The 26,725-nt window shown below is 50.1% G+C and overlaps 1 protein-coding gene across 5 annotated transcripts in view; it reads right to left on the reverse strand.

Annotated features, from left to right (window-relative positions):
• The window catches only part of Pxn (paxillin), a 48,192-nt gene extending 25,925 nt beyond the window's left edge, over window positions 1-22,267 (reverse strand). For 3 of the 5 annotated variants that reach the window (XM_021631788.2, XM_021631787.2, XM_060382555.1), the window contains exon 1: window positions 22,105-22,265. In XM_021631788.2, the coding sequence (XP_021487463.1) occupies window positions 22,105-22,117 (13 nt within the window). In that variant the 5' untranslated portion in view covers window positions 22,118-22,265. Of the gene's footprint in view, window positions 1-98; window positions 172-22,104 lie in introns of all 5 variants that reach the window. The other 2 variants (XM_021631789.2, XM_060382553.1) reach the window with 2 other exon arrangements.
• Between the last annotated feature and the right edge of the window lie 4,458 nt (window positions 22,268-26,725).

Raw genomic sequence — 26,725 nt, forward strand, 5'->3', positions numbered from 1 at the left:
GAGGCCACTGTCCAGGTAGACTGCTCACACCACCTGAACCACAGGTTCCAGCTTCTTCAGCGTGCTCTTCAGGATCAAGTGTGGGACAGACAGCTCACCTGGGTGTGGCCAGGCTTCCTGCTCTTCGCCTGTACTGAGTTCAGCTGTCTGGACACTCCTGGGTAAACTTCCCTAGGACAAATGAGACAGCTGTGTGACTCTTACAACTCCCTCACAACTGTGTGAGTCAGGGAGCCTGTCCTTAAGCAGGTGACATCTGCTGGAACAAAACTGCCAGCCAGTGCTACCATTTCTGTCAGTTTTGGTGCCCAGACAGGAAATGGTCACCAGAAAAGTCAGCGGGCTGATCAATCACCTGTTCCACTCTGACCATCTGCTGTAATTTCTCCCTTACAGCAGAGAACAGGTCTGTGCTCTTCTCCTCCACGCTGCACCCCAAACTGTGAGACCCACCTCCATGGATGTTAATTCTTGGTGGAAGACCCACTCCATTTTTTGAGACATACTTAGATCAAGTCCAAGCTGGGCTAAGAGTGGTTCACCTCCCTGACTGTGAGCCAGACTTCCTGTTCCACATGAGGACAAATGTCAAACCCAGACACAAAGAACAGCCGTGACACTGGCCTAACACCCGGGCCCTCCACAAAAAGACACTGTGAGAGGGGGCTGGGAGGCTCCTACGCGCCCCTGAACATCAACAGGCAATCAATCAATGGTTAGGGAAGGGAAAGGCGTTCTCTTCTGGAGTGAAGCCACTGACGAGTGTCCACGCTCCATAAACAAGCCCTTACCTGTGCTCAGGCAGGCAACCCTAATGGAACTCATTATGTCACCAAAAAATTAACAGCGAATCAGTGGGAGAGAACAAAAGGAGAGTAATGGGGATAAATATGATGTTATATACATGTATGAAAAGTATGCCCTAAGTAAACATTATGTATTTAATGTATACTGAAAAATAAAAACATGAAAAAGACAGCAGTGACACCAGTGACTGCTATCCTAAGAGCCAAGGACAGCATAGTCTGTGTGTGTGTGTGTGTGTGTGTGTGTACATCTGTGTACATGTATCCATTGGGTGTCCGTGTGTGTATATGTGTGTGCTCTCTAGTGTGCATGTGCAGGCTAGCATGTGTGTTGGGGGAGGATAAAGGAAGTTACAGCTGCCTTTGGAACAGCCAGATCCTAAAATCTGGCGGGTGGGCTGGGCTGAGGTGAGGCCTGAGTCCTACCACAGGCTCCAGAGTGTGCGTCTGTCCTTGACAATCTATGACCTTCTGAGCCTTACTACCTTTTCAGTGGACTAGGAATTACACCTGGCCTCTGGAGCAAAGATCTCTTTCAGCAATAACCTCTGACTCTTGAGGTAGCATAGTAGGTCCAGAAGCAGAGTAAGAGGAAGCAGAGATCTCCAGTCTAAAGCCTGCAAGTGAACCATTTCATAGGTGTGTTTGTGCTGAAGAAATCCCAAGAGAACAAGGGAGATGGCTCAGTAGGCAGTAGACCTTGCCACTAAGACTCTCTAGACACAGGAGAACAAACTGCATGTTGTTCCCTTCCTCCACATGTGTGCCATGACGTGCAAACACTCCTACACACACATGCATGCATGCACACCAGGCACATCCCGCCAGAACTTAGGAGACAGAGGTGGGTAGATCTCTGTGAGTTCTAGCAAGTTCCAGGACAGCCAGGGCTATATAGAGAACTTATCTAAAGAAGAAAGAATGAACAAAAGGAAGGAAGAAGGAAGGAAGGAACGAATGAACAAATGAAGGAACGAAGGAAAGAAGAGAAGGAAAAAGAGAAATATGAACAAACTATACAATTTCACATGAAAACCAAGATTCTTAGCTTCCAGCGCTAACAGCACAGATGGTCCCACACAGATGGTCCCCGATAAATGGAAGCTTTATGGACAGTTTTTCAATTTCACAATGGGGCAAAGGCAATACCATACATTCAGCAGGAACCATGTTAAGGTTTAAATGGTCACTTTTCCTGTGCTGATAGCATGTGGAACAACACGCTCCTGAGCTGCTGAGCGCACACAATCCCAGGGTCAACAACTGGCACCCTGCTGTGTTCAGCAGGCTAACTCATTAAAGGCAAGTGCAGTTCACCTGACAACAGCTTTACTGGCATGCTGTCTGAGTGGGTCAACTAAGTGCCTGCCTTCTTTGGAGGCAGCATAAGGTTTAGTCCTTTTCCCTCTTTGCTCACTTACCCGTTCACAGCCTCTGCCTGGCCTTGGCAGTTGTGTGAGTCTGTAGTAAGTGCATGGAAAGTGCTATTTCTTTTTAACGGTTTATTTATTCACATATTTTACGTATATGAGTGCTCTGTCTTCATGCACACCAGAAGAGGGCATCAGAGCCCATTACAGATGCTTGTGAGCCACTACGTGGCTGCTGGGAACTGAACTTAGCACCTCTGGAAGAGCAGCCAAGTACTCTTAACTGCTGAGCCAACTCTCCAGCCTGAGCCTGCAGTAAGTGTAGCATGGGTTTATAATCACTCAACGGCGTGCCCTCAAGTCCCAGCTCCACCACCTGCTAGCACAGCACCTCTGGCTCAGCGTCCGACAGCGGGACATGCTGACGGCTCCTTACAGCCTGCGTTCCCATGCCTTCCAACCACAAGACAGCTGATGGAACACACAGGACAATGAGCACGGAGCAGACCTGGGGTGCCGAAAGCATGCAGTCCACTGAAGAGGTAAGTGAGCATGAAAAGCCCTTGCTGCCAAGCCTGACAACTTGAGTTCAATCCTGGGGACCCACACGGTAGAAGGGGAAAACCAATTCCCTCAAGTTGCCCTCTGATGTCTACACATACACCCCCCCACACACAGATGATAGATAAAATTTAAAGCACACAGTCCTTAAACTATTTCCATGCCAATGTCACTAGGTGACGGCAGGTGACAGGTGGAAACCGAATAGCTGTCCCACCCACAGGGCTGACATCCCTGACTGCCCCACCTGAACGGGTGTGCTGCTAGTATGAAGTGCAGGGAAGGCCCTCTAAAAGGTAGGTGTCAGCTGGGTGGCTGGACTACCACACTGTCATCAGCACCATTTGTTAAGACACCAGGAACAGAACACTGGTCTCTGTCAAAAAGATCTTAGCAGGACATGGTGGCTCATACCTATAATCCCAGAGTTTGAGAGATGGAAACAAAAAGATTAAGAGGTCAAGGCCAGGAGGCACAGGCAGGCAGATCTCAGTGAGTTCGAAGCCAGCCTGGTCTACAGAGTGAGTTCAAGGACAGCCAAGGCTACACAGAGAAACCCTGTCTCGAAAAGAAAAAAAAAAAAAAAAAAAAGAGTTCAAAGCCAGCCTGGACTACATGAGACCTTGTCTGGGAAGAAGCAGACATGCGGACATGGGACTAATTGTAAGACCCAATTAAAAGTCTAATCTCTCTTCCTAACTCTAAAGCCATTCCCATGTTCAAAAGATCACCAAGTACAAGCATCCAAGAGCTCAGGATGTGGAAGCTCAATGCATATGGCCAATAATGACCAGTAGCAAGAAAGATGCTACTGGTCCCCTTGGGCATGTGGTCCAAAGGCCAGCCTCATGGTCCAATGCACTCCCAAAAGACATCCGCTCCCAACAATGTTGACACCAAGGAAGGAATCTAGGATGGGTCTAACTAAGCCTCTAATGCTGACTCCAAAGTTCAGCCTTTGAGGGACATCAAGACACAACTTGCTGAGGACTCACTCCAGAAGCCTTGGACATGACAGGTACCCACCTGCTGTGTGGCCTACGCCCGGCCCTGCCATCTTCCTCCTCCTACTGATTCAGCTCAGCTCCCATCCTGGGCAGAAGGACTAGCCATTCTCTCGTCTTCCCTTTCTTGAGAAAAGACAGAGAGCTTCCCGGAGAGCCACAGAGGAAGATGATTTTACAGTGGCCCCTGACACCCACAAGGGCCTCCAGGAGGTCTGTAACCACACCATGGGTGGGTCCTACCACATTCTGGGGAGAAAGCTCCCAACAGTCACAGTGCAAAGGAGATGAGAAACCACTGGCCCAGGTCAGGGCTGACAGCTCCGGCCTGTGCCTCACAGCTCACAGCTTCACACTCTGTGGGTGAATATGGCTCTTGGGGCTAAAGCTGTTCCAGCTTCATGCAGCCCCAGGTGAAGGGAATTCTTAGAACAGACGTGTCCAGCAATACACACTCCAAAAACCTAACACAGGTTGTAGGACATAAAGTGGACCCCATCTCACTGGGTCTCCAGACAGAGCTATTTGTACCCAGTTTACTGCTTGCTTGAGGTCTGTCCATCACAGAGTCAGCTTCCACACCTCCATGCTCAGCTGGTGGTCTCAGTACCTTCCTACTGAGTACAGGAAGGACAACAAAGACACAGGTCTGTCCCAGAAAGCATTACCTAGTGGGGGCCTATTTGGGGGAGGGTGGCAGAGGGTCAGCAGAAGGCCAGGAGAGGAGGCCTCAGGTAGAACTTAGAACATCCTGGGAAAAGTGCCAAGACAGAGAATGGAACTCTGAGTGCAAGTCCCAGCTTGGTAGAGGGGAGTCGAGGGCCCAGGGCCTACAGAGTCTGGACTTACAAGGGCTTCTACAGAGAGGAATTGGCAGGAGAATGCAGGACCAGGCCTGCCTTTTGGATTGCTCAGCCAGTGTGTGCATGCAGGATGGGAGGGAGGCACGGCTCAACTGGAAGAAGAACAAAAGTTGCAATGCTCTAAACGAAACAAGAAAAAAAAATCAACAAGACCTGATAACTGAGTGGATGTGGAAGAAGGAGGATGTCTCCCCTATATGTATCCTGCAGGAGGACAGACCGCCACCAGCTGAGACAGGGAGAACAGGAGGAAACAGATCCATGGGAGGGGTCAGTCAAGGTAGCAAGTCCAGAGGGACACCAAGGACAGGCAGGGACACCGGTGAGACAAGGAAAGGGAAGAGGCTGGGTTGGGGCGAGAGCCGTTCTTTCACTAGCCAAGTCCATGAATCTCTCAGGGGCCTGGAAAGTAGTTTGGAAGATGATAGGGTGCCCTACCCACAGTCTGCCTTTGCTGAGGACAGGTCACCCTACTGCCAGGCCTTGAAAACATTCCGAAGGCTGCAGGTGCCCTGCCCTAGGGATGCTCAGAACGCACAGGAACCCCAGGGTTCCCTCTCCCTGCTCGCTCCCTTCTGCATTGACAGCAATCTCAGCAGTCCACAGCACAGTCAGCTCTCTTCCAGGAAGAGGGCTCAGCCAGGGGCCTTATCAGGGGAGCCAGGTCCTTCCTGCTACAAGATGACACCCTGGAGGCCCTTCCAGGATGTCATCCCAGGCTCCCTGCTCTCATGGAAATACCCTCAGAACTGGCTGGGGAAACTGAGCCTAGAGACTTTTTTTTATCAACACAAAACCTAACACCAAACTGGAAGTTGACAGACAGCCACATCCCAGCCTCAATTCAGCTGCCAGAACAAAGCTACCGCTAAAAGGCCACTCTATGGAGGAAGTGCAGACCTTGTGATGCAGGTTGTCTGACTTGCTTGAAAGGTCCAATTAAGAGGACAGAGAGTACCAAATCACAATGAGAAACCAAACCGTACAATGAGTGCAACACGTGCACATACATGTACATACAGGTGCCTCCTCCCTCCAAACCTCTGCACATAACACCCATGCACCTCTCCACAGAGCAGCCTCCAATCTTTACCCGGTTAAATCTTGTCTTAGCCACTGAATCTCAAACACCTCGGTTTCCTCTTTGGCAACACAAGGATTGAAAGGGTTCAGTTTGTCTACCTAATGAAAAAGGGATGTGTTGGTTTTACGCTGGGGACCTCTTCTATGAGAAGCTCCCCAATATTATCCTAGAACAGCCTCTAAAGGTCCGCGTTCTAAGTAAAATAACCTCAAATAACAAACAGTACAAAGTAACATCTCCTCCTGAAGTCACTCTGGACTCACCGTTTAAGGCCCTTCTCTTTATGCTCCCAAAGCATCATTCTCTTCTCTGAGGAGAGCACATGTCAAAACAGCGCAGGGGAGGGCAGAGACAACCTGCCCATATCTGATTGACCCCTCAGAGCCTGGTGCAAACAGATGCTCAATGAACACTATAGAAGAAATTAATTTATGGCTCTGGCCAAGGCCTTCCCTGCCACAGAGGTCTGCCTTTCCAGCTCTGGTGCCGCTGCCTGATCTTCTGTGACCACTCCACCTCAAGGTCCTCCTGTGAGCACTCCACCTCAAGGTCCTCCTGTGAGCACTCCACCTCCTGGTCCTCCAGTGAGCACTCCACCTCAAGGTCCTCCTGTGAGCACTTCACCTCCTGGTCCTCCAGTGAGCACTCCACCTCCTGGTCCTCCTGTGAGCCCTCCACCTCCTGGTCCTCCAGTGAGCACTCCACCTCCTGATCCTCCTGTGAGCACTCCACCTCCTGGTCCTCCAGTGAGCACTCTACCTCAAGGTCCTCCTGTGAGCACTTCACCTCCTGGTCCTCCAGTGAGCACTCCACCTCCTGGTCCTCCAGTGAGCACTCCACCTCCTGATCCTCCTGTGAGCACTCCACCTCCTGGTCCTCCAGTGAGCACTCCACCTCCTGGTCCTCCAGTGAGCACTCCACCTCCTGATCCTCCAGTGAGCCCTCCACCTCCTGATCCTCCAGTGAGCCCTCCACCTCCTGATCCTCCAGTGAGCCCTCCACCTCCTGATCCTCCAGTGAGCACCACCTCCTGGTCCTCCGTGAGCACTCAGTATACTCAGTACATATGAAGCACGGAGTGGGAAGGTGGCAGAGAAGCAGGCTCTCCCCATCCTGTATCAGGAAACCTCCTTCTACTATGATCTAGTTACCACCTCCTCCCTCCAACCACAATACCCCTAAATCTAAAAAAAAAAAAAAAAAAAAAAAAAGGAAGAAAGAAAGAACAAAGGAATATTCCACAAACTCTGTGGCCAGAGCAAAGGCCCTCGTGGGGTCCTAAGGTTTCAGCTCACTGTGTGGCCTGCTTGGTTTCCTTCAAGGTGGAGGAGGGGAGCTCACTGCTCAGGAATGAAGCAGTGGGAGGGAATGTGGGCACAGGCAGGGCCAGGGCCTGCCACTGGGCAGCACCTTGGCCTGGCGCTGAGGAAGGAGGAAGGGGGCGTTACCTAGCAGCAGTCCCAAGGAGAGCATGCCTGTCCCTGTAGAGCAGGGAGAACAAACACGGTGAGCTGTGTTGTATGAAGCTCACACTGCTGGAATGTGCAAGCAGCAGCAGCCACGTGCTCTGCAGCCCAGAGTCTGATAGTATCACCTATTTTCATGCCTAGCCAAGAAGGGATGAACTACAAAGCATGAGTGAGTTAGTGAGGTTCGGCCGAGCACCATGCTGAGGACACCAGCCAGGGAGGAAGACATCGCTTTACAGGAGAAACTGGAAAGGAAATGAAGAAAAAAGATGCTGGCCTCAAATTTTTGTTAAATTCTCTAGACTGTTGGTTTTTTTTTTTTTTTTTTTTTTTTTGGTTTTGATGCTGAGGCCTGAACCCAGGGATCCATGTATGCTAAACAACATGCACCCTTCACTGACAGTCCCAGCCAGCCATCACCACACTGCCCACCCACACAAGTCAGAGATCTATCTGCCTCCCCAGTGAGGAGACTGAAAGTGTGCACCATCACTGAAGGGCAACTGAGAACAACTTTTAAAAGGCAGACAACACTGTGTGAGTTTTGTAATGTATGTAGGGGTGGAATTAAGACAGCAAAAAGCAGAGAAGGAAAAACAGGAATTTAATATAAGAAATTTTTACATTAAGCATGAATAGTAAAAGATGCTTTGAAAGCAACTGATAGGTTAAACCTGCAAACCACTAAAATAATAAACCAATTAGTTCTACCTAAATAAGACTAGAGAAGAGAAAACAGAATCCTAAAAATAATGACTCCAAAAGGCAGAAAAAAAAGGTAGAACAGATGGTGAGAGCAGAGAACAAATGAAAGGGGGGGGGGGGCGTAAACCTGGCCACACTGACAGTCATTTAAATGTTAAAGCCTACAAGCTCAAATTTAAAGATAGACGTTATCAGACTAACTAAAGGGAGGCTTCAATCACGCTGACTGTAAGAAACAAACCCTGAATATAAAGACAGAGTCAACAGCACTGGGGAAAAGACAGGTATGTGGTGAAAACTCCAGCACTAGAAGGCCAAAGGCCAGGAGTACCTCAGTGGTGGAAAGCGCTGCTCCTCCCCCTAAAAAAGTTAAAGAGTAACTGACCTGACTGTATCACCCCTTGACATTAAGAGACTGATAGAGGGGTCCCTGCAGTGTGGGACTCCAGCCTGAGCAACATAGGGAAACTCTGTCACCCTCTGAGGAGGTCACAGTAGCAGCTGCTGGGGAGCTCCAGAATGCTCTGCTTGCCTGTGACTTGCAGGCATTCACAGAGCCTGGCTGCAACCAGGGCTTTGAAGGACAGCACAGGAGCAGGGCTGGCAATTCACCCAATGAAATGTCTTCATGGGCCACAATGCAAAAAATAAAATAAAATAAAACCCTAGAGAACGTGTGCGATGACTTGCTCAGAGATTGGAATGCAAAGTCTCTCAAGTTCAAGGATCTGTTTTGATGCTTACCACTACAAAAGACCCTTCCAATGAGGAGGACTGTGAGAGGTGGGACTGTTCCCAGAGGAGGATCTGCAGCCCTGACCTCTGTCCTCTCGATGCTGTGGAATGCATTATGCCCATCTGCACAAAGCCAGGCGCCCATGCTGAGGTCACCTCTGCCGTGCTCCCAACAACTACTTTATTAAACTGAGTAGCAAGAAAGGAGGGGGGAGGGGAAAGGGAGAGGACCGAAAGTTTACAGTGCTTCCCTTAGCCACACACAAGGTACCGACTCCAGAGCAATTACGCAAGGGTGTCTCCTGAAGAAGTGAGCAGGCTGAATGTGTCAGCCAATAACAGAACTCCAAGTAGAAGCAAAAACTGACGGAACTGAAAGGGAAAGAGAAAGAAAGCTCAGTAACTGAGAAAAAGCCCTTCACAAACAAGCCAGAGAGGAAACAGAAAACATAAATAACTCAAGAACTGGCAAAAGGACAGAGGCCAACAAGCTGTCTTCCTCACTGAGGCACACACGGTGAAAAACGCTTCTCGCCCAACCACCACCCCCAGGGACGCAGGCTGTTCACACTTGACTTTCCCTGTCTTGCTCCCTCCCAACCTCATAGCCTGGTTCAGACACTCTCCCTCCAAAACGTGGGTCAGCACCTCAACAGCAGCATTGCCAGGCAAGCCCTATATGATCCATGGATAACCACACACACATATGATACATATACACCACCCAGAACTGTGCTTCCCCCCACCACCAGCCTCTTGACAAGTGAGAATCAGATCCAGTGTGACCATAGTACTGTGTGGGCCAGCAAATTAAAACACAATCTCCACGGTGGTGGTGGTGGTGGCGGCCTTCCCGGCACTGGGGAGGCAGAGGCAAGCGGATCTCTGTGAGTTTGAGGCTGGCCTAGTCTATAGACTGAGTCCAGAACAGCCAGAGAAACCCTGTCTCTGAAAGAAGAAGAAAAAAAAAGAATAAAAGTAATGAAAGGTATCAGAAGGTATCAGGATGTACCCGGTCTCAAGAGGCCCGCCCTGCAAAGTCCTTCTGAAGGCCAACACGGAAACAGAAGTTAAGCAGCTCCAAGTAAAGGAGGCAAAGGCCAGTTCTGGGAGCAGAGAAGGGCTATCAGCAGCCAATTTCGAGAACATTCAGGGAAAATGTCCAGGACAGTCAAAGCAGGGAGATGAGAGTGTACAGAGTCAGGATAGGACAACGCTAAACAGTCCAGCCGTGTCCACCATAGCCACAGACAGCACAGCGAGTGCCTTTGTGAGTGGATGAACCTTGACACTCTGGCCTCACACTTAGCCTGAGAGTGAGGCAGGGAACAGCTAAGCTGCCTCCTGGTCAACTGCTCTGCTCTGGAGGCACAAACAGGATGTTGGAAACTGATGACAAGTGACAGCAGGAAGCCATGACAACCACCTCCGGGTAACACTTGCTTCCTCCTGCTTGGCCCCTTCAGCAGACCTACTTCACAGCTGATTCTAAAGAGGGAGAAGGACAGGAATTCTTAGACAGCCCAGGACATGGCAGCAGACGCCCTCCGAGACCAGCTGTTCAGCAGCTGCCTCAGCCCAAACATGTAGGAAGGCTGACATTCAGAAGGATGAAGAGACCACACATCCACTCCTGGGGGCATAGGACTTTCCAAGACAGGCGGCATATGACCGACAGAGCTCAGGCCAGCAGCCAAGGAACGGGTATAGAGGTCCAGGCACTGTGGCAGCTAGCCCCCAAGGAGGCCAAACCAACACAGCTGCCACAGAGCTCATCTGGGATAAGAAGGCACCCTGACCAGCCGAGGTGCCACAGGAAACTGAGTGTGGCCACTGAATACTCCCATTTCCACCCAGGGAAGAGGAATGCTCCTGGAAACTGACAGGAAAAGCCTGCTCAGGATGCTGCACCACTCCAAACCTCAACAGAGCCCAGGGCAGCCCGGAAAAGATCAGCTGCCCTGGGGGGGGAGGGCCACTGGGCCAGTTCCCATGTAAGGGCCATATCCACCCACCCACAGCCATTCCAGCTGATATCCTGAAAGATGGCACAGCTCTCCCTTTCTCTTTCTTTTCAACTTTTTTTAGGTTGATTTCTTTTATTTTATTTCTATGTTTATTTTGCTTGTGTGTATGTACGCATGTATACGCAACTACATGCATTCTTAGTGCCCATGGAGGCCTGAACAGGACACTGGATACCCAGGGACTGGAGTTATGGATGGTTGGGAGCCACCATGTGGGTTCTGGGAACTGAAATCCCAGTCCTTTGCATGAGCAACTAGGGCTGTAAACTGCTGAGCCATCTCTCCAGCCTCTGTTTTGTTTGGTTTGGTTTGGGTTTTTTGAGATAGGTTTCATTCTGTACCTGGAGCTGGCCTGGAACTCATGGCAATGCTCCTGCCTCATTTACCCAAATGCTAGGATAATGGGTATATGCCATCACAGCCGGTTTACCTCTCCCTTTCCCTATTGCTGAAGAAGCCTCGGTGGCCACCATACTCTGCAAGGCTTCAAGACATCACAGTGCATCCCTGTGCACTGCCTGCCCTGGGAGTGGACCCCAGAACTGCTCGCTGTGGCAGCTCTCCGATACCAGCATTAGGTGAGTGGTTAGTGTAAGCCAAGCTAAGGAACATCCTCCTTCCCCTATTACCTTCCCCTTGAAGCTACAAGAGACGCGAGAGAACTGAAATGCCATACAGCTCACACTACAGCACTGAAGTAAAACCAGCACAGCCTCAGGGCAGACAAAGCCCCACAGCTATGAGTGGGCAAGTTACATTCTCACAGGGAACCACCAAAAGCAGCCCAGCAGGCACAGGTGCACTGATGTCCACCGCCAGCTCCACATATGCATGGTAGAAGTTTAACACCAATGGCAGCACGGAGAACCAAACCCTGAACTCCAGTCTAGATGATTCCAAGAGCTGATGTGAATCACTGCCGTTGACCCAAAACATAGAGTTTTAAGCCAGGTATGGTGGCACATCTATCCTATAAAACGAGGCTGAGGCAGGTGGACCGCTCCAGGCTTGAGGCCAGCCAGAGCTACAAAACAAGACCCTCTCTTAGGAAACATGAGAGAGGAGCTAGAGAGATGGCTCGGCAGTTAAGAATATTGGCTGTTCTTCCAGAGAACCAGGCATCACTTCCTAGCACCCACACGATGGCTCACAACCATCTGTAACTCCAGATCCAGAGAATCTAATGTCCTCTTCTGGCCTCTGCAGGCATGAAGCATACACATATATGTAAGCAAAACATTCACACACATCAAAAAAAAAAAGGAAATAGTTGGGTGGTGGTGGCAGCCCATGCCTTTAACTTGACCACTCTAAAATAAATAAACTAGAAGCAAATGTATCGATGGAGAATAAAGTGCTGTTTCAGGAAAAGTTCCTGTTTTCTGGACGTGAGGGTAGAGGCTCGGGTTTACAGTGATGTGCTGAAGTAACAGCAGCGGCATAGACTCAGGTGAGGCAGGGGCACCTAGGTTCCCTGACAGCAGGTAGCCTGGAGAGCCCAAATCCAGAGGAGCTCACTTGGTTTCTCCAGAGCAGGAAGTGGTTTGCTGGAGGTCTGGCCTCACAGTGGGTATCTGCAGCTCACACCCATGTAATTATCAACCACCATCGATTATGCATGGAGCAACCAAATGGAGCACAGACCAGAACTTGGCAGCTGGGTACGCTTTGACAACAGGTAACAGATGCCCTGTCCTCAAGGAGCTCACAGAAGGAAGACAAAAGAAGCCGTCCACTATCTGTCTGTTTGTTTTCAAGACAGGGTTTCTCGTGTAGCCCTGGCTCTCCTGGACTCGCTCTGTAGACCAGGCTGGCCTCAAACACACACGAGATCTAGCCACGTCTGCCTCCCAAGTGCTGGGATTAAAGGCATTTACTACCACCACCCAGCACAGTTGGTTTATTTTGTGTGTTTTTTTTTTTTTTTTGTTTTTGTTTTTTGTTTTTTTATTAAAGCTTTATTAAGAGCTGGGCATGGCAGCATAAACTTTTGACCCTAGCACTCAGGAGGCAGAGGCAGGCAGATCTCTGTGAGTTCAAGGCCAGGCTGGTCTACAGAGCAAGTTCCTACAGAGCTACATAAAGAAAACCTATCTAGAAAAGAAAAACTAAAAAATAAAAATAAATTTAAAAAGAAAGAAAAGAAATCACCCGGGTTTATGCCACGTGATGGTAGCACATGCCTTTAATCCCAGCATTTGGGAGGCAGACATAGGGAAATTATAAAGTCAAGGTCATCCTTGGCTATTCAGCACAAGCCTGAAACCAGCCTAAGCTACATGAATCTCTATCTCACCCCTAGTCCTCATGGAGGGGGGTGTTTCTGGGAGGACTCAAAAGGAGCCTGGGTTAAGAACTGGAAGCCCTAGTTAAATGAAGCTCCTCCAGGGAAGTCTACACTGGCACTGGGTGTGTACCCAACCCCCTACCTCCCATGAGCTTCAGTTTCGACTCATTTGCAGGCTGGGATAACGGCCTCCTACCTCAAAAAGTTATTATGTCTGTTACCTAAACACAGGCCAAGCAAGAGCATTGGGGCCCATCCAGAGACCCCACAATAGCTGAGGCCTCCAAGGGAGAGAGCAAAAAGGAAATTAGCTGGATCTTTGCTGGCTTGCAAACCGGAAGAATCTGGACAATAGAATCCACGTCAGGGGTGGAGACAGAAATTTGGGAGTTGGCAGCACAAAAGTTCTAAAAGAGGTCATGGAAGCAGATAAACAGGAGAAAAACAGCAAGCCGGGAGAACTCTTCAGGGAAAAGAGGAAGGTGCTCCCACTCAAAGCACCTGAGGAGAGGAGTGAGAGCATGTGTGAGGCTGAAGGAGAGGGAAAGAAAACATCCATGAGGGCAGGAAGTGTGTCAGCAAGTGGGTAAGGAAGTCCCAGGCTGTGTCAGAAACTGAGAAAGAGGAAACTGCATCAGGGGGCCACACCAATGCTAGTGGGCGGGGTTAGGGAGGTATGTAGACAAGACGGCTCAGTGGGTAGTGGGTTTGTCACCAAGCCTCTGACAACGTGAGTTCAATCCCCAGGACCCACACGGTAGAAAGGGAAAATCTGAGCAAGGTATCCTCCAACTTACACACACACACACACGTGCACACACACTAAATAAATATATGTAAGTTGTAAATAAATGTAAACAAATAAATGTAATTTTAAAATTAATGCTCCAGTAGCAGGTTCAGCAGTTGAAAGCACTGGCTGTTCCTCCAAAGGACATGGCACTTGCACCAGGTGAATCACAGGGGCCTATACTCCATTTCCAAGGGATCTGACCTCTTCTGCCTGTGTAGGCGCCTACATACGGTAATACCAGCACTCGGGGAGGCAGAGGCAGGCGGATTGCTGTGAGTTCGAGGCCAGCCTTGTCTACAAATCCAATCTAGGCCAGCCAAGGCTACACTAAGAAACCCTGTCTCGAAAAACCAAAATCATCATCATCGTCATCAACCTGCTTAAGAAGGGGAATGGGAAGGGACTGGCTGTGAATAAACAAAGAGATCATTCCCTGAGGCCTCCAGTTTGCTACACATCTCCGTGTTCAGCCAGGGCATATTCTTCACAGCCTGCTTCCGGCAGGGCTTCTCTTTTGCTAGGTCAAAAGCTCCTTGGCTCCTTCAAGAAGACACACTGGCACGGGGGTAGGGCAGCTTTGTGGCAGAGGGCATGCTTTGACTAGGTCTCCAATAACACAGGAGATGTACTGATGTCCAGGTAAGAATGGGGCAGCCTAAATGAAGCTCCCTGATCTCTGAGGAAGGACAGCCCCAGTGGCTTCCGCCCACCTTGCTCGGATTGCCCAGAGTCCTATGATTCAAAACAGCTGGAAATATATACCCCGAGCTCCTCAACAAGAAAACAGACCAGAACATGGCTGTTTCTGCCAAGCGAGTTCTGAATAAGCTGCATTCCATTTCATTAAAACAATTACCTGAGCTCCAGCCAAGGATTACATAAAGCTTCCTCCAGGCCCCATCCCCTCCCCCATAGAACACACATCAGGCTACTTTTCAGATCGGCAGTGTGAGGCCCTGACACACCATGTCCAGACCTCGTCAGGAAGCCTTCATGATCCCTCCCCATGTAGCCATGCTGATGGACAAAGATCCACTCCCACCCCACCTCCACGCATGAAGAACTGACTTCCTGAGGGCCTGTTGACAGCTCAAAATGCTCCTGCTGGGCACAAGGGCCCTCGGCTCTCCCTGTGAGCCCACAGGGTCACTAGTGCTGGACTACAGCCATCCACTCCACCACCAGCAGCAACCTAAAAGCTGGGGGCCCAAGTGGCCCAGCTTTGACTCAGCACACTATGCAAGTGAGACCTGGGGAATGGATTCCAAGAGAGTGGAAAACCAGAGGGGCCAGACTGAGCTGCAAGTAAGAACTGGTAGTCCCATACCCACAGGCTAACGATGTTGGCCAGCCACAAAGAAGAGTTTATGACATGAGAAACACACACACACACACAGCCCCCAACTCCCTGGGCTCAGACTGCCTGAAGACAACCGTTCCTGGTCTGCAACCCACTGGCCCAGATAACGCTTTAACTCCCAACAAGAGATCAACACCTATCTCCCTTGTCAGGACCCTATGCAGCCAAAATAACCCATCTGGGGAGGTGGGTCACAGTGCTGTGACCTGTGCAGAAAAAAAAAAAAAAAACACCACAGGACCAGAGAGACAGCATACTTCTACAGGTATGGAGCCATGCACAACCGGACCTCTGCACCTACAGGTTACAGACCTGCAAATTCAACAACAAGACAGGGAAATAGGAAGCGCACTGCATCTGCTAACTGTAAGCACAGAACCCTTCCTTGTCCTTACTCCCTAAACCAGGCAATACAGCCGCAATCACAAGCACTTATGTCAATCTGGTATCCTAAATAATCTAGACATGCTTTAAGTTGGGGGAGTCTGTGTATGCACATACATGTGTGTGAGAGTCTGAGTCCATGTAGAGACCAGAGGTTGAACAGGTGGTGTTTTCTACTGCTCCCCAAACCCTTTTCTAACTGAACATTAGTTTATTGAGAGGGGTACCCAGAGACAGATATCAGGCAACTTTTCAGATAAGGCCCTGACAAAGCAGTCCAGACCTTGTCAAGATGCCTCCATGATCCCCACCCAGCCTCAAGCCAGCCATGTGTGAAGTTCAGAGGACAATTTGTGAGGGCTGGTTCTCCTGGCACCATATAAGACCTGAGATCGAATTCAGGCTGTAGGTGCAGCAAGCTCCTTTACCCACTAAGCCATGTAGCCAGCCCTTTTTTGATACAGGCTCTCTTCACTAAATTTGGAGGTCATTCATTGGCTAGACTGCTTGGCCTGTGAATTCTGGGGATCAGCCTGTGACTGCACCCCACATGTGCCACCACACTCTCTTTGTCAGGTAGGTGGCTGTGAATCCAAACTGGGGTCCCTATGCTTGAACAGCAAACACTTTACTCGCTGGGCCATCTCCCTTGCCTGAGACAGTTTCAACTCTAAAGTTAACAGGAAGGGCTTGGGGGCGTAGCTCAGTTGGCAGAGCTCTTGCCTAACTGTACAAAGTTCTAGGTTCGACCTCCCTCACTGCATAATCTGGGTTGGGAAAACTCTGTGATCCCAGGACTTGAGACAGGGAAACGAAGGCAAGAGGATCAGAAATTCAAGATCACTGTTTCCCTGTTTTCATCTGCTACCTAATAAGTCTAAAGCCAACTGAGACTACAAGAAACTATGTCTTAAGAAGAAAAAAAAAAAAGTGGAGCTGAAGGAATGACTCATCAGTTAGGAGCACTGGCCATCCCTATAGAATCACAATACCCACATGTCAGTTCACAGCAGTCCATAACTCCAGTTCTAGGATGTACACAATACACAGACATACACATGAGCAAAATACTCAGACATATAAAATAAATAAATGCAAAAAATTTTTTTTAGAAAAAGTCTGTTTTTCTAAAAGGGGGAAGGTGCTGGAGAGATGGCTCAGTGGTTAAGAGCACTGGCTGCTCTTTCAGAGGACCTAAATTCAATTCCCAGCACCCACATGGCAGCTCACAACTGTCTGTAACTCTGCTTCCAGGAGATCTGGCACCCTCCCACAGACATACATGCAGGCAAAACTTTAAAACCATAAAAATAAAAAGTACCTAGGAAGTTGTGTTTACAGGGCCCTGAGTAAGCAAGCCTTTAGCATATAGAAGCAGGGAGTGCTGGACCCAAACAACCCCCTACAGATACCAACAGGGATTGTGACTTTTTGGTTTGGATTTTGGTTTTCACTATATCATTTAAAACTAACTTGCAGGAACAGGTGTGGTAGCACACCCCTCTAATCCCAGCTCTTGGTAGACAGAGACAGTCGGATTTCTGTGAATTCCAAGGCTAGCCTGGTCTACATAGTGAGTTCCCAGACAGCCAGGACAATATAGTAAGACTCTGTCTCAAAAACAAAACAATTACTAAATCACAGACTTTCATGACATTTCACTCCTACTTTCCCATGCCGCGAACAAAGACAATCTTCTCCCATAAACCACAACAACCACAATCACACCAGAAATGCATTAACAGCCATCTTCAAGGGAAAACTCGGCCTCTAGGGCTGTGGCAGGCCTTCCCAACGGCACATCTTCGGCCTAGAGTCCGAAGCTCCTCAGGAAGGCCAGTGCTGAGCCCTACTGGTTAGGCAGTCGGTCAGCTGGGAATTTATCAGGATATGAATGGATACTGAGGCTGGCCCTGAGGTGGTGGACAGAGGCTAATGCTTGCTGAGGAGACAAATCTTAACCTTCTAATGAGTTGCTTAATCACATTTCTCAGCTTTGTAATCCCCCCCCCAACTTCTCCTATCCCCACAGACACCCTCCATTCTCTTCCTTTGCTTAACAGTTCCATTTTCTTTTAAGACTGGGTCTCAATATGTAGCTCCAAATGGCCTGGAACTCAACCAAGCTGGCCTGCCTCTGCCTCCTGAATGCTATGGTTAAAGGCTTAAGCCACATGAAGCCCACCTTGACATTGTTAACAGCTTCTCCACTAGAACCAGGATTGCTCAACTGACAGAAAGTATGCATACCTGAATGAAGACAAATAATGAAGACAAATAATATATCCGTGGGGGCTGGGCAAGCCGTATGGCACAGGGAGGGAGGCTGCTGACTGCTGAGGCTTCAACTTCTGTCAGCTGGGCTCTAAACCCACAGCTCTGTGTCAAGGGGACAGGTGACTGAACAGGTGGCTGGGGAGAGCAGAACGGAGCCCTCTGCCTATCAACAGACATGGCCACCAATGCCGTTCAGCTCCTCCTGAACACAGACAGTCCCCAAGAAAGGACCAAAAACAGGGAAGTGGGAGACTGAATGGACAATGAAGGGAAAGACAAACCGAAAAGACTTTTGGAGCCAGGCCTGGAGACACAGGCCTATAATCCCAGTTAATCTAGAAGATGAGGCAGGAGATTTACATATTCAAGAACAGTCTGGACTAACAAATGAGTTGAAGGCCCAGCCTGCACAACATGATAAGACCCCATCTAAAATACAAAGCAGCTGACAGCGGTGGCACACACCTTTGATCCCAGCATTTGGGAGGCAGAGGCAGGTAGGTCTCTATGAGTTCGAGGCCAGCCTGGTCTACAGAGTGAGTTCCAGGGCAGTCACAGTTGCATAGAGAGACCTTGACTTTAAAAATCAATTTTTAAAAAATGTGCTCTATTGATGTTATTTTTATTAACAAAGGCACTGAGCCCAGAACAGCTCAGCAAAAGGCTAGAGTGATGCTAGGAAGAAGCTCTTCAACATCTCTGGCCTTGAAACAAGAAGCTCCACGAATGATAAGCACATGGGGAAGAGGCCACGCAGGGCCTCAGTGGGGACTCTTGGCCTTTTTAGACCCCCTCCAGGCAAGGACTAGCCCCATCTCTCCAACACATGCCATCCCTGAAGAAGCTGAGAGGAACACTGCATGCTCCCTCAGAAAGACATCTCCCATGGCATGATAGGGCCACGCCCAAGGCCCACAGCTTTCCATTCCACCCAAGGTGTCCATAACAGAAAGACACCCGCCTAAGAATCAGACACAACTCAGGATTCAGATCCAAGTCGAACCCTTACTAATGCACCTCACAAAACATCCACCAGGAGGGCGCCACTGCTCCACCATTAGCTGCTGCCTCTGCCTCTGCCTCTGCCTCTGCCTTTGCCACAGGCCCAGTGACTCCCCTGACCCAGGCCTAACACACAGAGGTACCACATACAAGCAAACCCTAAGGCCAGATTTTCCATGGAAAATGCGCAGCTCTGTAGCCCCGAATGCCCCAGGCAACTCCCTTACCCCCCTAGCATCACCCCCAAACACAATGAGGCACTGTTTTCCAAAGGGTCAAGACCGCGGAGAAGCTGAGAGGAGACGTGTCCAGATTCCAGCAGACTGGACACTGCCAACAGTGAGAAGGCAATGCTATCAAGCCACTTCCGGGCGACCTCCCTTCCCAACAGAGCAGACACTTTAAAGGTAAAGATCAATTACTGGGCAGGCCTTTTGGTACCAAGCCCCCACTACTTTATCATTACAACCACCATCCAGAATGGGATCAATCTAGGTTCAAATCCCAGCTCGGCCACACAACTTCCCCAGCTCAGGGTCCGCCATCTGTGAAGCCAAGATTAAAAACACCTCCCTCTCAACAGTTGTAGTAAAAAAAAAAAGGGGGGGGCTGGGCACAGAGTCTGTCCCCAGTGGAGCACGAGAGATCATTGTCAGGCCACACTGTGGTCACGGCCACCCCAGATACATTAAGAACGTGAACATGGAGAGAAAGAAGAGCCAGGGCAGAGAGCACAATCAGAGTGCATCCGTGTCTCGAGAACTCTGTCCAGGAAACTCCGGCCAGAACTTGAACAGAATGCGCTCCCAGCCAAACCAGCGTCTAAGCTCTAATGAGAAAAGCCACCAAGCAGCCACCCGGCAGCACAGAGCTTGGAGAACACATGCAGAAAGGCAGGACATGATGTGTTTATGTTTTTCTGCCCAACGAGCTATAAATTTGTAACTTATTAAACAGCACACGGTGACTCTCTTACTGGCCACTGTGGGGAGGGGAAAAACCTTCCAATTTATTCTTTTTTCCCCTGAAGCCAGAAAACACACCCATGGAGGCTATGCACCATGGCCTTGCCACAGGGAGACTGCCTTAAACTAGCCCCCATGTTAAATGACCAGGAGGTTCACAGCTGAAATCTCTCTTGGGAGACAAATAAAAACAAGAGGGCTGGCCACCATGTCCACCCTGGCTTAGGAAAACAGCTGACGAGCAGCGTGCTGAGCAGCCATCCAGACAGCTGACTGCCTGGGCTCAGAGGCAAATTCCTCTCCCCCCCTGCACACACACATTTCCCCCACCCTAAGCTCTGGTCAGCCAGGCGTGACGGGCCCCCTGAGAGCTTGGACTGAAGGAAGCCGGGTAGCATGGATCTAGCAACTGGAGAGTCTACGGAAGGCAGCACAAGTCACAGGTGGCAGCCGTCACCCGTTGCCACCCCTCCTGCTGGTGCCTGCTTGCCCCCTTCAGGGACAAAGCGCACAGGGGCTGCACAGGGACCAGGCTTCCAGGCACGAATTTGTTTGTTTGTTGGCTGTGCAGCCTTGGGCCAGAGAATCAGCCTCTCTTGTGTGTCTCAACTTGTTGAAAAGGGGTAGTGGTGAGGGCGGTGGCCTCGGCGTGACCTTTCAGGAAGACTGCAGGGAGGACAAGGCAAATCCAGGCATGGCTAGGTGCTCCATAAACAACACATTTCAATTCCTACCACCCTGTCTGCCAGAACACACTCTCCTTTCAAAGACAACTCAGTGTCCCGGCCCTAAATGGAAGACAGTCAGAAGACGGGAATTCCGACTCTGCAGGCTCTACAAAGACTTCCTCAGTCCTTCAAACAGCACAGGGACTGTCCAGAACCAATGGAGCCCTCACCAGCATGTGAGATGCTGTGACTCGGCTTCATTCCCTAATTCCCACAAGGGAAAAACTGACACTTTAGATGCCTATTCAAAAGCACATCGCCCCAGCCTCCTTTCAGCTTAGGTATTTTTATGTGAAAAAAAAAAAATTAAAATTAAAAATACCTGCCTGGAAGCTATGCCAACCTCAAGTGAATTGGGAATGTGGATGCCAAGGCTGACCCAAAGGCATAAGTATGCCTGGCAGCGATCCCACTCTGTGAAAGAGGCAGGACCCGGCACCATCCCCAAATCCACGATATTCCAGGGGCTCCCTGATCCCACAAGGAAACTGCAGGGAGGCAGTGAGGTCCAGTGCCTGCAGATGGCCCCTCTTAACTCCATACCCTGAGCTGCCTGAGAGTCTTAAGTACTCAGTCTTAAGTACTGAATCTGCTCCTCAGAGCCAGGGACACAAGGGGTCACACAAGCCACCCACAGTCCAGAGAGAGAAGACAAGGCTCCTACAGAGAAGGAACTCACCCCACACACACCTCCTCAGCTGAGGGGCCCTAGGAGGAGGGAGAAACAGGGGCTCCTTCACTCTGCCATTCACTGGGCTAACAGGGCATTCCCAGAATCCTCGAATCAACCCCCATGGGCTTAGAATCCACTTCCAGGAGATTCTTTCTTTCCTCTGTCCTAACACCAGACCAAGTGTGGACTGAAAAGAACAGCCTCCGGGCTCCAATAACACAAGGACAGTGAAACTCTATTCCGGGCATCCTGTCCTCTTTACCTGTGGGGCTTCCAGCAGGCCTGACGCTGGGGGCGGAGGAACCTTGCCAGCCAGGACACGTTCAGAGAAGGCCGTACCCTGCGGCCCACTCCCGTCCTCATTCCTCTGGCATTTTACTAGGGCCTGGGAACGGTGGGTGGGTGAGAGGCGGGGGGCCCCCCAACTTGCCTTCTAAGTTCAGACTTGAAGGTCTGTGAACGGAAGGGTGGGCCACACTGGTCACTAATACAGGGTGAGCGGACTTGAAGAAGCGGTGGTGTTGGGGGGGGCTATCTATGCAGTAGCCTGGGCCACTTGTCATTAGAATGGGGGTGTGGTCGTCACAAGATGTTCTGTGGCTTGTGATATGGAACGGGGTGGGCTATCTCCCTGAAGCTAGGAAGGGGGTGCCAGTCTGCAAAGTGGAAGGTGGCCTCGAGAAAACAGAAGGGGGGCACAGACAGAAGGAACAGCCTCTGAGACCGAGTCCGGCAGGCAGCCGCTCTGAGGTGGGGGTGGGGAAGCGAAGTGAGGGTCCCGCAAGCTGAGGAGGAGCTCTGCGAGGGGAGCGAGGCGCCCTTCCCCAAGGCGGCTCCCCGAAATTGGTGCGGGGTCGGGATCCTCGGGCGACGCGGCGAGGAGCGGCCCGCACGGCCTCGGTGCGGCCCCGCAACTGGCCGGGCGCCGGGGTGGGATCGGCAGCCCCAGCGCCCGCTCGCGGCCGCCGCCGCCGGGCCCCGGCCACTCCGCCCTCCGCCTCCCGCACTCACCGAGGTCGTCCATGGCTGGTCCTCAGACGCCGGCCCCCGGCTCGATGTCGCCCTCGCTGACCGTCCCGGGGCTGCTCCTCGCCGCCCCGCAACTTTTCCGCCGCCAGCCTCGGCCCGGAACGGAACCCGCTGCCGCGCCGCCGCGCCGCCGCCGCCGCCGCCGCGCGCTCCCGCGGCGGGCTGGCCACGCCCCCGCGCGTACACAGGCCCCGCCCCGCCGCCGGCCCCCGAGCACGCCTAGTCCCGCGGGGGGCGACCGCTGGACGTGGGGGTGGCGCCTCCTTGCGGCTGAGCGGGTGGAGGCGGCTCCAGGCCCTCTCTCGAAGGCATTCAGACAGACCGATGGACAGGCCCGTCACCTCGGTTAAGGAGTCGGATTGGCCCACCTGTCCATCTGTTTGAGCCCCAGTCCGAGCACCTCCCGGGAAGGCCTGGTGGAATCTTGGGACGTTCCTTGGGTCGCCCCATGTTCTGATGGCAGTGCTGATCACAACAGAGCGGTAACCCAAACAGGGTCTCTTTGTACCTCCGGGCGGCTTGGAACTTGTGACCTTTCTGCCCAGGCCTCCTGACTGCTGAAATTAGCGGTGTCTGCGACCAACTCTGGCTCCAGTTCCTGTAGTTTGGAAGTCATGAAACTTTTAATTTCATCTTTTAAACCCCTTCACCCTTCCTAGAGACAGCCGAAAGTCTGCATAGGGCAGAGATACCCTACATTACGGTAAAGTGAAACTACAAAAAAGTCATTCCCAGAGCCTGGCACAGTTGCCCAGGGGGCTGCGGTCCCCTTACACTCAGAAACTGGATGGTAGAAGGTGGGCCTGACTCTGGCATAGTAACTCAGGCCTGTAATCTCAGCTAGTCAGGAGACTGAGGCAAGACTGAAAGTTCAGAGTAAGTCGGAGTACAGAGAGAGTAAAGACCAACTTGGGCAATTTATGGAGAGACCTGTCTCAAATTTTTAAAAACTTTTGAAAACACGTGTATACACTAACACACACACAGCTAAAATCTCAGAATTTAGCAGATAGAGGCAGGTTGTTCAGGAATTCAAGTCATCCTTAGCACCACAGTCAGTTGAGTTCAAGGCTATCCCGAGCTATGTAAGACCCTGTCTAGATAGATAGATAGATAGATAGATAGATAGATAGATAGAGCAAGCCAGTCGTAGTGGGACAAAACTTTACTCCCAGCACTTCAGAGGCAGAAGCAGGAAAATAAGGGATTCAAGGCCATCCTGGGCCACAAACTGAGTATGCGGCTAGGTTAGGCTATATAAGACTCTACCTAAAATAATTAATAAATAAAATTTTAAATTATTGGTCAGGCATGGTGGCACACACCCCGGAAGTAGAGGCAGGGGATCTATCTCTGAGTTCCAGGACAGCCAGAGCTACATAATAAAGAAAATACAAAAATACAAAATACAAAACAGAACAAAAACAAAAAATTTAAGTCTCTGCAACAAAGCATCTTCCTCGCATGCCTGAAGCCCTAGGTTTAATCTCTCGCACTCCCACCCCTAAAAATAAAGATCGGGTGATGTGGTGGTTTGAATGAGACTAGCTCCAGAGGCTCCTATGTTTGAATACCTGGGCTTCAGCTGGTGGTACTGTTTGGGAAGGAACGGGAGGTGTCATTGTTGGAGAAGGTGTGTCACTAGGAAGCAAGCTTCCAAGTTTCAAAAGCCCAAGCCATTCCTACTCTCTGTCTGCTTCCTCTCTGTGCACCAAGACCTAAGCTCTCAGTTACTGCTCCAGCACCAGGCCTGTCTGCCTGCTGCCATGCTACCCGCCTTGATGACCGTGGACACACCCCCTGTATAAGCTTCCAATAAAGCTGCCTTGGTGTGTACTCACAGCAATTGAAAAGTAACTAAGTCCCAGTGCTCAGGGAGGCAGAGGCAGGCAGATCTCCATCTCCATGAGTTCAAGGCCAGCTCAGAGGTTAAGCACACTGTCTGTTCTTCCTAAATTCAATTCCCAGCAACCCAGCAGTGGCTCACAACCATCTACAATGATATCTGGTGCCCTCTTCTGGTGTGCAGGTGTACATGCAGATAGAGCATTCATATTTTTAAAAAATAAAGATAAAAATCTGTCATTTACTCCGTGTCCAGGTACACACATACTGTAGCTATTATCTGAGTTACCATGAGTAGTTAGGGTGACGGTAGCCTGTGAATTGCATCTTAAAACTCTTGCACACACAACTTCAGCTCTCCTTATTTCTCAGAAACCGAGATATCAAGTCCTTTTGTGTCTGTTTTTTTACAAGAAGACATTGAGATCAAATTAGGGGGTGGTGCCTGTGAAAGACAAGGAGGAAATAAATAGGATTGAGCAAGTAGCAGCTTAGAACCCACAAACACAGGGCAACCCATCAGGGAGCCTGAGAACCAAAAGCCAAGGCGGGAATCCCTTAGCAGAAATCCAGGCTGTGAACTGCCCATTGTGGGAATGCCCATCAAGATGTGGCCTTGACTCGAAGTCCCTGCACCTTGGGCTGATACTAGAGTTGGTGACGTACAATACCACTGAGCCATAGCCCAGATCCCCAGTGAGCACTGGGACTTCACAGCATTCACCAAAGACAGAAAGAAAGCCACAGCTGGGTGGTGGCAGCACAAGCCTTTAGTCTCAGCCCTTGGCAGGCAGAGGCAGGCAGATCTCTCTGAGTTTGAGGCCAGCCTGGTTTACTGAGTGAGTGCCAGGACAGCCAGAGCTACACAGAGAAACCCTGTCTCAAAAACCAAAACCAAAACAAAATAAGCAAGCCACACATGCAACTTAAAATATTCTAGGAATGTTTTCTTTGCTCTTTATTTTGCTTTAAGACATGATTTCATGGCACTGGACAGATGGCTCAGAGGTTAAGAGCACTGTCTGATCTTCCAAAGATACTGAGTTCATGGTGGCTCACAATCATCTATAATGAGATATGGTACTGTCTTCCGGCAAGCAGGCATACATGCAAGGCAGAACATATACATGATAAATAAATCTTTATTTAAAAAAAAAAAGGGGGGGCTGGAGCGATGGCTCAGAGGTTAAGGGCGCTGGCTACTCTTCCTAGAGGCCCTGAGTTCAATTCCCAGCAACCACATGGTGGCTCCCAACCATCTATAATGAGATCTGTGTCCTGTTCTGATGTGAAGGCCTACATACAGATATTGTGTACATAATAAATAAATTAAAAAAAAAAAAAGATATGATTTTACCTGGTACCTGGTGGTGGTGCAAGCCTTTAATCCCAGTACTCGGGAGGCAGAGACAGGTGGATCTCTGACTTTGAGGCCAGCCTGGTCTACAGACAGAGTTCCAGGATGGCCAGGACTATACAGAGAAACCCTGTCCTAGGGTGGGGGGTGGGAGAAAGACAGGGTCTTACTGTGTAACTCTGACTGGACTACAGCTTACTAGCCTTATTCACAGAGACCCACCCACCTCTGTTACCCGAATACTGAGATTAAAAGTGTGTACCACCTCACACAGCGAATCTTTCTTTGTTTTTGTTTGTTTTGTTTTAAGTCAAAAGACAAGGTGGGCATGATGGATCAGGCTGGTGACTCCAAGATTCGATAGGTTGAGGCAGGAAAGTAGGCAGCCTGGACCACACTGGGTTTTTTGTTTGTTTGTTGTTTGTTTGATTGGTTGGTTTGGTTTTTGGTTTCTCAAGACAGGGTTTCTCTGTGTAGCCTTGGCTTTCCTGGACTTGCTTTGTAGGGCCTTGAACTCACAGAGATCTGCCTGCCTCTGCCTCCCAGAGTGCTGAGATTACAGGTATGTGCCACTGCGCCCAGCTCCTCTCTTTCTCTTAACCCTCATGCTTAAAGTCAAAATTAAAAGCATCTTTAATAAAACACCAATTCTGGGACATGAAAGTGAAGAGAAATAGATAAACAGTAGTAAAGATACATTATTTAATTCAAAATATCCTAAATGTTATTGCTGAAAGCTGTAGTCACTATAAAAAGGTATCGATGTGACATGGTACAGAATTGGACTAAAGCATCACATCACTCAGCAATAGATGGTGATGAACAGAAACCCACAACTGGCCAAGGTACAGGGATGAGCCTCTGCGGAATGTTCAGCCCCAAATGGCATGTCTGTACTGCACCCTCTCCTCCCAACGCCCAGAGGCCCTTGTGGAAGAGGAGGTGGAAAGACAGACGGTAAGAGCCAGTGGTAGTGACTGAGCACAAGAGAGCAGAGTCTCCTGGGCACAGCAGGGCATTTGCACAGGTGGACTCAATGTTCCTGCCAGCATGCCCCAGCCCCGGGCAAGCTCAAAGTCCAAATCTCTGCATGGAGAAGGGAGGGAACACAAAGTCCCACCCCTAGCACAGGGGCTGTTGGCAATTGATGGCTCTAGGAAAGGAGGAATCATTTTCCTTTAAGAGTATCCCACTCCAGGCTGGAGAGGTGGCTCTATGGTTAAGAGCACTGGCTGCCCTTCCAGAGGTCCTTAGTTCAATTCCCAGCACCCACATGGCAGCTCACAACTGTCTGTAACTCCAGTTTCCAAGGGATCTTATGCCCTCACACAGACATGCATGCATGCAAAACACCAGTGCACATAAAATTAAAATCTACAGAGTGAGTTCACAGCAACCAGG

Source organism: Meriones unguiculatus, chromosome 4 (assembly GCF_030254825.1).
Source record: "Meriones unguiculatus strain TT.TT164.6M chromosome 4, Bangor_MerUng_6.1, whole genome shotgun sequence".
NCBI classification, from domain to species: Eukaryota; Metazoa; Chordata; class Mammalia; order Rodentia; family Muridae; genus Meriones; species Meriones unguiculatus.